The 14,480-nt window shown below is 36.5% G+C and overlaps 1 protein-coding gene across 2 annotated transcripts in view; it reads left to right on the top strand.

Annotated features, from left to right (window-relative positions):
* Positions 1-14,480, top strand: part of LOC121408454 (glutathione hydrolase 1 proenzyme-like) — a 37,365-nt gene that overhangs the window by 17,475 nt on the left and 5,410 nt on the right. For both annotated transcript variants that reach the window (XM_041599930.1, XM_041599929.1), the window contains exons 2-6: positions 2,710-2,880; positions 3,641-3,864; positions 9,363-9,555; positions 11,994-12,154; positions 12,706-12,852. In XM_041599930.1, the coding sequence (XP_041455864.1) occupies positions 2,710-2,880; positions 3,641-3,864; positions 9,363-9,555; positions 11,994-12,154; positions 12,706-12,852 (896 nt within the window). The remainder of the gene's footprint in view (positions 1-2,709; positions 2,881-3,640; positions 3,865-9,362; positions 9,556-11,993; positions 12,155-12,705; positions 12,853-14,480) is intronic.

Here is a 14,480-nt window from a genome sequence, read left to right as displayed (position 1 = left end):
TCCTATCCAACATATAGACTATATATATGAGATGTTAAATTTAAGTTAAAGTTCTAAAGGTGCAAAACTCGAATTTATGGTACCGTATTTGAATAAATTTAAAACGTTATGCAGCACTTTCAAAGGTTTATTTTATGTTATAAGCTCTTCAAAAAGTTGAACTTTATCCTATTTAGTAAGGTAATATAATTTGCATAATATGCAAAGGTTGCACAGCAATAAAAGGGCCATATACATGTAGGCTACGTGTAGTTTAAAGTATTTTCAAACCAGGCATTTCATAAGATCTTTTACATATTTGCCATTAAGGCCTAGTACTCTTATCTCAAATTATATCTTATCTTTACAGCAAGAGCTTATGGTATAGTTATAATTTGCTATTGATGCATGCTTGCAAACATCACCATTTGTTTATGATTTCTGAACTGAAATAGAGTCCTGAAAATGGCTCCATCTTGAGCTTTGACTTACACACTGTGCGAATGCTCTGATTTTATCATCAAGTTTGTGTTCATAAACAAATGTTTTACTGCATATACATGTACTTCTTAATCTTATGTTTAAATTTGTTCATGTTATCTTCAACTGAATGAGAGTTATGATTTGTTATCTGGCTTATAAAAAAAACATTTACATTTTTAACTGCAGACAGTATATCTCTGTTTGCATCCAATACTGTAGAACAATTATGATTATTCTCTCTTCCAAACAAAGAGATTATTGTAACGGTCTGTGTCACTTGTTCTTGCGTATAGATGGAAGGGGGAGGGGAGCGTGGGGCCCCTGAAATTTAAGTTCTTTGACTACGTGGAGAAAAAAATATAATGGAAAGAAAAGGAATGGAATAAGATTAATTGAATGAATATTTTGCCAAAGTCTCTCACAAAATTAGATTTTATTCAAAAAGGTTGTGACTTAGCATACTTTTGTCTATTGTGCCTGTTCAAATTCTTAGCTCATTATGCCATTGATCACCTGCTCTTACATGTAAATGCTAATAAGATCTGGGACTTTCAGTGAGTGAGTGAACTCATGAATACTCCCTAATGTATTCATGAACGTATTTATTTCGAACAATAAATTATGGATTTTCATTTCATTTTTTTCATTTTTTTCATGTCCTGTGCACTTTATTTAAAGATATTGCGGTCCCTAGTGAAAAGTAGGCCTATACATGAATGTACTCATGCAGGTCCTAGGCCAAGTCTAGGTGTTGGACTAGTCACTGGTAGGCATTCTTGCTATACCTCCTATGATTCTAAATGTGGTTAAAAAGTAAACTATTCTATAGTATATTGTTGTCCCGAATTGTGTTATTGTAATTGTTTCTGACGAAGGCAATATTGTGGTATGATAATTATGATTTTATGGAGGTGGTAGGCTTCCTACATGATAACAAATTCTTCTATACTTAACAGACCTATATTGAAATAAATTTCAAATAAAAGAAATACACAGGTTTATTCATTTTTTTTAATACAATGTACAGCTAAAATAGAGAATAGTGTCATTATTACCTCATTGTCAATATTTGCGTCTTCATCTCTTTTTTATTTCAGTTGTTCCTACTTCTATTCCTTCTAATCCTCCCTCTAATAGCTGCTTTTGCAATGACTACTACTACTTCTACCACCACCACCACCACACTACCACCACCACTACTGACTACTACTACTACTACTACTACTACTACTACTACTATACTACTACTACTACTACTACTACTACTACTACTACTACTACTACTACTACTACTTTACTACTACTACTACTACTACTACTACTACTACTACTACTACTACTACTACTACTACTACTACTACTACTACTACTACTACTATATACTACTACTACTACTACTACTACTACTATACTACTACTACTACTACTACTACTACTACTACTTACTTCTACTACTGCTGCTGCTACTACTACTACTACTACTACAACAACTATACTACTACTACTTTTTCTACTACTACTATACTACTACTATACTACTACTACTACTACTACTACTTACTACTACTACTACTACTATATACTACTGCTACTACTACATGTACTTCTGCTGCTGCTGCTACTACTTCTACTACTGCTATTACTACTACTACTAAAACTACTACTACTACTACTATTTACTACTACTACTACTGCTACTACTACATGTACTTCTGCTGCTGCTGCTACTACTTCTACTACTGCTATTACTACTACTACTAAAACTACTACTACTAACTACTACTACTACTACTACTACTACTACTACTACTACTACTACTACTACTACTACTACTTCTACTACTACTTCTACTACTAATCCTTACTACTACTACTACTACTACTACTACTACTACTACTACTACTACTACTTACTACTACTACTACTACTTCTACTCTACTCCTACTACTTACTACTTACTACTACTACTATACTACTACTACTACTACTACTACTACTACTACTACTACTACTACTCCTACTCCTACTCCTACTCCTACTCCTACTCTACTACTACTACTACTACTACATGTACTACTACTACTACTACTACTACTACTACTACTACTACTACTACCACTACTAGTAATTCTTCCGCTGTTCTACCCATTATCAGTAACAAATGAGTACTAACATGTATTTTAATAATTTTATTCATAATTTTTCCATTTTAAGTATTATTTTTATTTACAAACTTTATCCTTCAGGCTCTTGGCATTTATGCTGGTCATTCTCATTCTGAGTGGAGCAATAGCATGCGGAGTAGCTCTCGGTGTGATATACGGTAGAGACGACAGTGAACCAAGTACCAGGACTGGCTATGTCTATAGAGAAGCTGCAGTCGCTGCCGATGCAGCACGTTGCTCAGAGATTGGGAGGTTAGAAGGAAACACTCAATTTTTTTCCTTAAACAACTACATTTTATTTTAAACATTGTTTTTTCTTAATTTTCATTTTTGTGTAGCCTACAACATGTATTTTCTTTTCTATTACAAACTACCTATACATTTCTTACCTTTGTCAATTTGGTTCCATGACATTTGCTCTGGCGACAATTACTCTGCTGTGAATTCCACACACTAATCGCCAACTTCAACCCTGGAGTTAGCACTCTGACACCCTATCTCAAACATAAACTCAAGATAAAACCCTATGGCAACACTGACCCTACACCTTTTGAGACGAAAGAAAGCCAGGAGAAATTTTCGCAAGGGCAGATGTTTGTGTCACCATCAATTCACATTACCTTAAGCTTTTTCAATATTTCTTCCACTTAAAAAAATATTTTTACAAAATTTTCATTACTTTCTAAATCATACTTTGGTATTCCATAATTCTTCTTTTAATCTACATCTACAATAAGAAAAATAATAATAAAAAAAACTTTTAGAATTGCCTTATTACATTAAAGAAATAATATCTTACAATACGCAACCTATATGTCGTGCTTGATAAAATGTTTCTTGATGCTGCATTATATTTTGATTAATATTATTTTCTAATGTAGTTTGAATAGCCACAAAGACGGGCCCTGTTTATTTGATAGTAGATGTCTTCAAGGAACTTGTGACCAACTTTTATCATCCTGGTTTTTCTTTACTTCCATGTAAATGTATGCTTTTGTCTCTGGGTTTTCAGGGATATGCTTTTGAATAAGGGAAGTGCCATGGATGCAGCCATCGCTGGATTGCTATGCGTGGGACTGCATAATGCTCACAGTACGGGTATAGGAGGAGGTAGCTTCATAATGTACTATGAAAGAGAGAACAAGACGCCATACTTTTTAGATTCCAGAGAAGTAGCACCTATTCTTGCATCTACAGACATGTATACAAACGAAAGTTCAGATGCTTCGACTACAGGTAAGATCTTATCAAACAAAATTCAGGCAAAGTAAAGATTCTAGATATCATGTGCACTGAACCTAGCCCATAATTTCTATATTTGAATCTGTATAGATATGACTGGGGTTAGAAGCATTTCAATCTTTATATTACATTTTGCAACATTTGAAATTATTAATATTCATTTTGAACTATTTGGTCTACCATCTTTTTCATCTTTATAAATACTTCCCATTATTATTACAATATTAGGCATTTGTAGGATCTAACTGAAAAATCTGCTATACAAATTAGAAATGGGCTTTTGTTCAATTTAAAGCTACAAATATTAAACAAAGGGGGCCACTAAATGCCTGACATTTTTTTGACAGCACACATACATTTAGAATGCATTATTCCAGTTGTGCACTCTTGTTTGGCCGGCCCTATTATTGGCTTCCAAGATGGCACTCAAGCTATTGTCTTTTAAATACAACACAACCATCAGAGGACAGACAATATGGGCAGAGTTTAGGATGTTGGTACAGACCTTGTCAGGCCAAAAGCAAATAGATCATAAAAGAAGTCCAGCACCAGTTTAGTGAAGCGAATGGTGTCCCATTTCATTCAGACCAAGTAGGCTGAAAATTCAGGCCATCCACATGTAGCAGGTTGCCTGGCAAGCTAAGCTGAGCATACAGAGATAGATCTATCTATATCTATCTGTCTGTCTGTCTACATGTATGTATGTATATATTACATTTATATATATGTAGTTCATCTTTTGTACATATGATCCTATAGATTGGAAAGTAGTCCTACTAAAGGGAATCATTGGCAAACCCTAAGTGATGGTGCTGATTGCTTTTCCCGTCGACCTTCAATCTTATTTTGAAAGCTCCCTATTTTCTGTAATATATACATAAAGTTGTTGAGTCATGTGCCTCTTTTGTATTCAAATATGCTTCTGCAAATGAAATATGTTGACCTATAAACCTGCATGTCTGTGACAGAAAGCATGCAATACTAAGTGTATGTGGAGCTTGGGCTACTTTTAATTTACTGAAAGCCTGGCCTGTTCATAGTCCCTTTTCTGGACCGGTCCACTCATGATTTGTGAAGCGAGGACCGTGAAAAGATTTAAGAAATTCATCTTGTTTTGTAGACAGAACCATTTCCAATCCAAGATGCACTCAGAATAGAAACCATGCAAGGAAGGCACTTCTGTGTTTGGCGGAAAATTTGCATGTTTTCGCAAGATGAATTTGGACAGATTTGAATTGTCCAACATTCAAAGTGTTCTTACAGCAGCAAGAGTGATCCAGCTTGCTGACTTACTGACTTTGATGTATGCCCTGACCAGTTTTTAGTAGATTTTTGTGTTTGGCGGAAATTTGCATGTTTTTGTTGGACTTGAATTGTCCGACATTCAAAGAGTTCCTTTGGCAGCAAAAGTAATCTACGTTGCTGAAGTTGCTGACTTGCTGACTTTGAAAATAATAAAGCTTACATCTGGACCAGTTAAGTTAGATTTGTCTAGGATGGACCAGTTCAGTGCAGTGAATGTGAACAGGGTCTCACTTGCTGTTTGGCCCTGACCTAGTCACGAGGGAGTGATTTGCTGTTAATAGGCACAGTTTAAAAAAAATGGTACAGTATGTCAACAAATTGATGAACTTTGATTTGTCATACTAGTATCATAATTTTTTTTAACCCTGCGGGAATGGCAATTGAATCTTTGTATCTAAAAAATGAAAATTCAGGACAATGAAAAAAAACATGTGTACTATACACTGTGTTTTCTGTGTTAGAAAGGCTTCTGTTAAGGCATTAACTAGTGGCTCCATTTGGATTAAGACTCTCAACTGTGTTGGTGTGCAAAGGTTTTATATGTGACCAGAAAAAAGACACTAGAATTTTTTTTCTTCTGGCAAAGCTGCATTGTAGCGAGGTGACTAGTCAAAGTATCCTCCCCCTCCACCTCCCCAAAAGGAAAAACATTTGCAAGCCATTGGAATGAAAATATGATACCAGATTTTAACATTTTCATTGAGCTTAGGTACATGTATAGGAGCAAATACATGGGCAGAGGATTTTACTTTGTTTATGGGGAGGGGATCTGTAGTTGCATCCCCCAACACAAAAGATAATCCTCTGCTCCACTGCCCATAGGCATGTATATAAAAAAATCAATAAATCGTTTTTTTTTGTAAAGCCTTTCAAATGCAAATTTTGCTTGGATTTGATATGACTCCAGGCAGACAAACAAAATACATGCAGTACATCATTTTATTAAACAGTTTTTTTTTGTCTCACCTGCATAGCAGAGCAAGACTTGAAATAAAGTGCTGCTTTTCCGACGGCGGCGTCAACACTGAAATCTTAACCTTGAAATAAAGTGCTGCTTTTCCGACGGCGGCGTCAACACTGAAATCTTGGTTAAGATTTCAGTGTTGACGCCGCCGTCGGAAAAGCAGCACTTTATTTCAAGTCTTGCTCTGCTATGCAGGTGAGACAAAAAAAAAACTGTTTAATAAAATGATGTACTGCATGTATTTTGTTTGTCTGCCTGGAGTCATATCAAATCCAAGCAAAATTTGCATTTGAAAGGCTTTACAACGGCGGCGTCAACACTGAAATCTTAACCAAGGTTAAGATTTCAAAATGTCATCATAACTTAGAAAGTATATGGACCTAGTTCATTAAACTTGGACATTAGAGTGATAGTGTATCACTGAAGAACCTGCCTAAATTTCAGGTCACATGACCAAGGTCAAAGGTCATTAGGTCATGAAACTTTGATAATGATGGGGGTATTTGTAGAGTTGTCATCATAACTTAAAAAGTTTATTGATCTAGTTCATGAAACGTGGGACATCAGAGTGACCATGTATCCCTGAATATCTTGTGCATGTTTTAGGTCACATGACCAACATCAAAGGTCATTTAGGGCCAATGAACTTTAGCTGTGTTGGGGGTATTTCTGGAATTGGCATCATAACTTAAGTTTATGGATCTTCACATGCAGATCATGAAACATAGATATAAGGGTAATCAAGTATGAATGATCTTTCCGTACATGTCTTAGATCACATGATCATGGTCAAAGGTCATGTTGGGTCAATGGACATAGTATTTTATTATCATACATGTATGAATGTTTTCTTTTGTGAATAATTATTTGATAGCTGCTTTCAAAGTCAGCACGTACTGCTGCCATTTCGAATCGTTTAATTCAGCCGAGACTGCCAGAGGTGTTCCACTTGTTTATGAATTTGAGACTAAGACCACATATGGGTTGGAGTCTATGCAAAATATAATAACAAAATCATTCAGCCTCCAATGGGTTAAGGATGTGATCTCTTCTTTCCCCCAGAAGCCCTTTCTGCATTTTTCAAACTGGTCTTTCCTTACAGCCCAAAGTTCCTGACCAGAACTTCCATTGAAGGCTCAGTTCACCGAGGGATGACTTCAAAACAACAAAGCTGCATTCATGCTAGACTTGTCTCAAGACCCACTTTATTATTGATCACAATTTCAATCAGGATCTGTCTGTGCATGCATGCAGACTAGTGAATGACAGTGGAGTATTTAGTGTAGCTCACTCAGTAATACGCACACCGGTTCATCCAAAACTGATCTTCCAGAAGCATCAAAATTTCAAGCATGGAATCCTTTTCATAATGATTCAGGCCTTTATGTTTAAAATTCTTTCCAGCTTTTATTCAGTTTGTAAAGAAGTAAAGTTACAGATCACTGGTCATTCACTCAACCCCATGAAAGGTTTATTCTGTTGGGTTTTTTTTGTCCCAATGGTACCCACACAAGGAATACACTTTTCAAATGTGATAGGCTATGAGCAGTTTAGGTCACTTAAAAGATTTCATCAATGTTTGCCAGCCCCATGGAAAAACCTGGAGTGAGACACAATGATATATTTTCTGTGGCAGCCAAGCTGGCATAGCTAATAAGCCCGTTTGTACTTCCTTTCTGTGCATGATCAAATGATTCTACGCATGATCAGAAGACGGTCATTTGTACTAAAGTGACATGGTGCTTTAAAATCTAATGAGATAAGCACCAAATTTGATGTCTTGATTATTCATATATTCTTTTGAGTTGTCATTTACATTCACAAAAAACAACAATGCTTCCAGGAACGACTGGTATTTCACAGTTTGTCAAGTACATTGTGCAACATGCTAAGATATGCATTCAAAGTAGGAATGCAACAAATGCCTTCATTAAGTGCTCATTGGCGTGCTATTTTAGTCACCTGGTCTATTCAATTTCTTCATCCTGCTATGTAAGACAAGCTTACGTGATATCATGCTTTGAAATCTGCCTATCATGATGAAAGAAATGAAAGGTCATTTGACAAAAATTGTCCATGAAGTAACTATGATCTGGTCTATTGCTATGTACTGTGCTCATAGGAAATTGTGTCATATCACAAGGCAATTTTTGATGCAAATTTAGGAAATAGCACTGCCATCATCAAAATGATGGTGGTACAGGCCGGTAATGCTGTAGACTGTGCTTATCACACACAAAAAAATCAGGGCAATATCATCAGACTTCTCTGAAGTTCTCTCCCATATGAGGTTCCTCTTCTCGGGTCACTACACAAGACCTGTCCAGTGGAGATATGGCTTTGGGGTTAAAGGACTCCTCCTCGGCAGTTCATGTCTCTGGTAGAAGGGGGCAGACCAGAAGGTGTTGCATCGTCTGAACCTCCCCACACTCGCAAGCAGCGTCCCCATCTATGTTGTAGCCCTATATCTGCATAAGGACTTTGCACCGTCCTATTCCAGACCGTAGGCGATTAAGACATTGCCAGATTGGCCATTCCTCACTTGAGGGGGGGGGGGAGTCACTCGCTAGATCCATAGGAAAGCTACCATAGAGATTGACAATACAGTATCCTTTACCTTATTATTACTGCCAATTCAGGCTTCCTCTCACACTGAATTATCCCAGTCTTTTGCTATTATGCTGAACAACTCCTAATCTGCAGGCACAGACCATGGCTTTTGGAATAGTGCATAATGCAGACTAGAACTCCGCCTAGGTGTGTAATTGAGTTTCTTTTAGACTTGCATCAATTAGATGTGGTTATCTTCATCTGGACCAGACCTTTAAAGTCGTAATCCAAAAGACAGACTGTGGCTGCTTCTTTTGACCCACATATAGGGATAGAGATAAATCTGGTACAGACAACCACCATTCGTTCTTTGCTGATGAAACACATGATGAAACACATTAAGTAGGCCAAATATAATCATGCCGATAGCTTGTGAGATATTTCTACTGGAAGTATGTTCATATAAAAAACATAAATGATGCAATTATGCAAATGATGTTAAAAAAATGACTTAGTTAATGATTATTGGGTACCCCACTCTTGCATGTCCTGCCCGACATATTACCATATTGTTATGTTATAATTTTACAGATAATTGATTTCATTTGTAATTGATTATTACTTCTTTTGGTTACAACTATTTTTATCTTTTTGTTTTTCTTTTCACATATAGGTGGTCTTGCTATCGCAGTCCCTGGTGAGATAATGGGATACTGGGAGGCCCATCAAAGGTTCGGTAGACTTCCGTGGGGAAACCTCTTCAAACCATCCATAGAACTTGCTGAGAATGGTTTTACTGTTGGCCCAGCCCTAGCAAGGGCCATTGACCAAAATAGTGATCGTATCATGAATGATCCTAGCTTGAGGTGAGAGACCTACAAAATGGGTTCATTTAATCATTTTGCATACATTCGTGATTCCGAAGCTTCGTTATTCCGAAGATTCGCTATTCCAAAGGTTCGTATTTCCGAAGTTTCGTAATTCCGAAGGTTCTTAAGTCCAAAATCGAAATGAGGTTCCTAATTCCGAAGGTTCGTTAGTCCGAAAACAAAGTGAGGCTCGTAATTCCGAAGGTTCGTTAATCTGAAAACGGAATGAGGTTCGTAATTCTGAAGGATCGTCAGTCCGAAAACGTAATGATTAACAAACCTTATTTCATTTTTCGTACTAACGAACCTTCGAAACAACAAACCTTATTTCGTTTTCGGTTTAACAAACCTTCGGATCAACAAACCTTATTCTGTTTTCAAACTAAGGAACCTTCTTCGGAACATCGAACCTTATTTCATTTTTGGATTGTCAACTTGGGAATAACGAACCTTCGGAATAACACCACAAATGTTCGGATTAACGAACCCTTTTCCGTTTTCGGATTAACAAACATCGAGGTATAGGCAATTTACGTGTTTTGGAATTACGAACCTTCGGAATAAAGAACCTTCGGAATTACGAAGTGTAACCAATCATTTTGGCCTCCCCCACCAAAAAAAAATCCTCAATTCTTTAAGATCCTTTTTGTGAGCATGTATATCATATAATGTTTTTGACTAAAACTTACAAGGTGATTAAGCTGTGAATTAGAAATTTAGTTGTATATATCAGGGGAGTGAGAGTTCAGATTTTTATCTGATTTCAGTTGTTTTGTTTTTTCAGCTTAGTTTCTGCTTATTTTGGCTTCCCTCTGTACAAAATGTATGGGAGCTCTTTCTATTTCAGACTTTTTCAGCACTGTTCAGCTTTTTTCAGATCTTTTTATTTGTGACCACTCACACCCCTGATATATTTACAATCAGACCTCATTTATCTAGCCTTTATTTGTCAATGCAACGCTTTCCGTGTCTGTGCGTATATTTCCTCTCCATGTATGTACTGAAGAGAGACAGAAATGGTCAAAAACATGTATTTCAATGAATCATCATCTCATCTGAACAGAACGATTGACATCAATAATTTAGAATCATCCACAATGTACCCCAAAAAATAAACTCTGGAAAATAGATACCTCTACCATACAAATATCAATTATTTAGATGGTGTTCCATTACAGTATTTTCATATCCGGCCATACATGTGGATTGGTGCCAGTCGCGATGAGGTTTGATCTACTGCATTTATATCCAGAATATTAATGCCGGTTTTATTTTACATCGTTGAAATTTTAACTTCTGCATAATTATGTGCGCATGAGAATAACACCAATATCAACTCCAAAATAAGTAAATTATGCTGAATTCGTAAAGAATAAATGAATAGCAAAAATAGATGTACATGTATGGCAAATTAATTACTCGTAAAGTAGATCGAATATTGTCTATTGGGACTATTATTTTTGTTTTTTCATCTCATCTTTTCTTTTGTTTCTCTTTATTTTACTTAAGTGATTTATATACTCTAATTAATATGTACAAATATTTGAATGTTTAACCCATCTAGACTGGGGTATTTGGCAGATCATACTGCCAGGGAGGGGGGGGGTGGGCTCGCAGGGTCCCCCCCTTATGATCTAGGCAGTTGACCTTGTGATCACATCGAAAATTAGCATAAACTTTGCCTGGGACATAGCCTTCAAAACTTTATTTCATGAATATTTCTCTTTATTAACTATGTCTATCTAATTTACGAATAACTAGCATGCAAAATCATACTTTTTACTCTAACTCCCTAAATAGAGCTCCAAATGTCCTTATAAAATCTTTATCATGTTCGTAGCAAATGTATGTAAAAGTAAATATAATACATGAATGATATTTGGTTGAAAACCCAATGTGTATTGACTTTGTACAAAAAATCATGTTTGTGAGCAATTTTAGGTCTGTCATGCACTTACAACAAAATGATGTGTAATATTGAAATGCGTACTCGGATGTCGCAAATTAGGTTTTAAAAGATTCAAGAGACGAAGGAAAAAAGTCACAGAACATGGGGGCACGAGCTTTATGTGTTCCAAAAATATTGGGCAAAATATCAAGGGAAGTGGGGCTTGGAGGCCTGCGCCCCTCGGTCTACAGTAAATAAGTTCAAATTTCATCTTTTTAATTTTTAATTACTACCACGGTTTAATTTAGAAAGGAAAGAGCTAAATTTTTCAAAGACATTGTTTAGATATGTCTTCTGATCTTGTTTAGAGTATTGAAAATAATTTGTTTTCTTCCTGCCCTCTGTCTTGTAGCATGGATTCTTGGCAGGATTCTTTGTCAAAGTTTTGCAGTGGGGGAAACTGTTATTGCTATTTAAATTGTCCCGCAATCCTCCCAAATATTTAATTTCTTTTTCCCCTTTCTCCCCTTCCCTCTCTCTCATACAGGGAAGTAATGTTAGATGAAAATGGGAACATTCTAAAGGAAAATGGGACCATGTATAGGCGAAAGCTGGCCCAAACCATGCGTACACTGGCTGCGGAGGGTGCGGTTGCATTCTATAATGGATCACTTTCGGTTACCATAGCAACAGAGATAGAAGAAAGAGGTAAAAGAGACCAGCATTTCTTTCCAGGAAATCATCCCCTGTCCCCAAAATGATAATATAGTACTACTACTACTCTGCTACTACTGCTTCTACTACTGCTGCTACTACTACTTCTGCTACTACTACTACTACTACTACTACTACTACTACTACTACTACTACTACTACTACTACTGCTACTACTACTGCTACTACTGCTACTACTACTACTTCTACTACTACTACTACTACTACTACTACTACTACTACTACTACTACTACTACTACTACTACTACTACTACTGCTTCTACTTCTACTACCTGTACTACTACTTCAGCCACCACCACCACTACTACTACTGCTACTACTTCTATTACTATATGATGGACTGTCAATATTTTGCTCATATTTTGCTCTATTGAACATTTGTCATATTTTACCAAACCATGAAAATGATTAATTTATTCTTAAAATAATTAGTACCATAAAGGCTATGGATTAACATACATGTGTGTTTACAGATTTCCTGCATCAGTCATTGCTAAATATTCAATATGTCATTTTTTTTCAGGTGGAATCGTGAGTGTAGATGATCTTGCTCAATACCAGGTGGCAGTCAAAACTCCTCTAGATATAGAAATTAGCGGTCATAGAACTTATACCTGTCCCCCTCCTTGCAGCGGTGCTGTGTTTTCCCTCATTATGAATATATTAGAAGGTAAGTACGATGTAGTGCAATATATTTCAGGAAAAAGTTAGTATTTAGCATTAATTTTGTTGGATTAGTATCTAACATTCATCCACTCTTACCTTTAAGAATATGAAGCATTCCTGCCAATTATTCATATTTTGGGGAAATGTAAGAGACATTTCAAACTAGATTTATCATTTGTTTTTACAACTCTGTTATAAAGTATAGGGAATTCAGATGTGATCCTATCTTTAAGAAATTCTGAAAAAAAATCTGGATTAATTCCTGTTTCTTTGCTTTTGCTCCAGCAGGTAAATTTTTTACCTTCAATTATTGATATTTTCTGATTTTTGTCTCGCCCACCAGAGGTGAAGGCGAGACTTAGGGATCCAAATGTCGTCCGTCCGTCACAAACCTTATGACACATAACTCCACAACTGTAAGTCACTTTTCAACCAAACTTGGATGGTAGATGGACTTGGGGGACCTGCGTGTTAGGCTGCAGTCAGAGGTCACGTGGTAAGGTCAAAGGTCATTTTCAGGTCAACGTTAAAGTTTACATGCAAGACTCTCTTATGACTCCTAACTCTGCAACCGTAAGTCACTTTTCAACCAAACTTGGATGGTGGATGGACTTGGGGGACCTGCGTGTTATGCTGCAGTCGGAGGTCACACAATAAGGTCAAAGGTCATTTTCAGGTCAACCTTACCTAACTCCGCAACCGTAAGGTGCTTTTCAACCAAACTTGGATGTTAGATGGACTTGGGGGACCTGCATGTTATGCTGCAGTCGGAGGTCACATGATAAGGTCAAAGGTCATTTTCAGGTCAACCTTACCTAACTCCGCAACCGTAAGGTGCTTTTCAACCAAACTTGGATGGTAGATGGACTTGGGGGACCTGCATGTTATGCTGTAGTCAGAGGTCACATTATTTTCATACGTGGGCGAGACACAATATCGCTTTTGCCTTGTTTTATTTGACAGTAATATCAGATAAAGCTCCCTCTTTCAGTAAAATAATATATCCTAGGCTAAATGCATCCATTGTCAATGTGTAGGAGGGGGGGTGTCATGAAACTGTTTGGAACTCATCCACAATTTAAAGCATGGCTGGTGTTGTTTGGACGTTACGAGCAGCTTTATGACTGACTGGTACCCTATCTTAGGAGTTAAATCAATGCCAATGAGATATTGATGCGTATTATTCACCACAAGAAATTGATTATTAAATCCTATTTATTCCCATCAAATAAAAATACAATTTGGGTCTTGTTTTATGAAGACTTGTTATAATGACAAATGCACAATTTTTTCGTAACAAATTTACTTATCAGCCAATCAGATTGAAGGATATCAGTAGCTTTTAACCTTTAGTGTTAATTTGTTATTATAATGGTAATGAAATGGACCCTTTTTTTTGTATATCAAAATTCATGTAGTTAAGAAGCATCTAAAGTGCAAATTTGCCATTTTTTTTAAAATTTGAGTTGCATTATTCACTGGAAGTTGAGATCTGGGAGCATTTCATGAAAGGACTTGTCGGACCTTTTATCCGACAAGTCCCATTTTATCTGACAGTTACCATAGTGACAGTGCATCCCGGCCAATCACAATCAAGGAAAGTTGTCAGGTCTGACTTCTGGTTGGACAAAA

Source organism: Lytechinus variegatus, chromosome 2 (genome assembly GCF_018143015.1).
Source record: "Lytechinus variegatus isolate NC3 chromosome 2, Lvar_3.0, whole genome shotgun sequence".
Taxonomy (NCBI): domain Eukaryota; kingdom Metazoa; phylum Echinodermata; class Echinoidea; order Temnopleuroida; family Toxopneustidae; genus Lytechinus; species Lytechinus variegatus.
The sequence above is the reverse complement of the archived record's forward strand: the minus strand, read 5'-3'. Positions and strand labels throughout refer to the sequence as shown.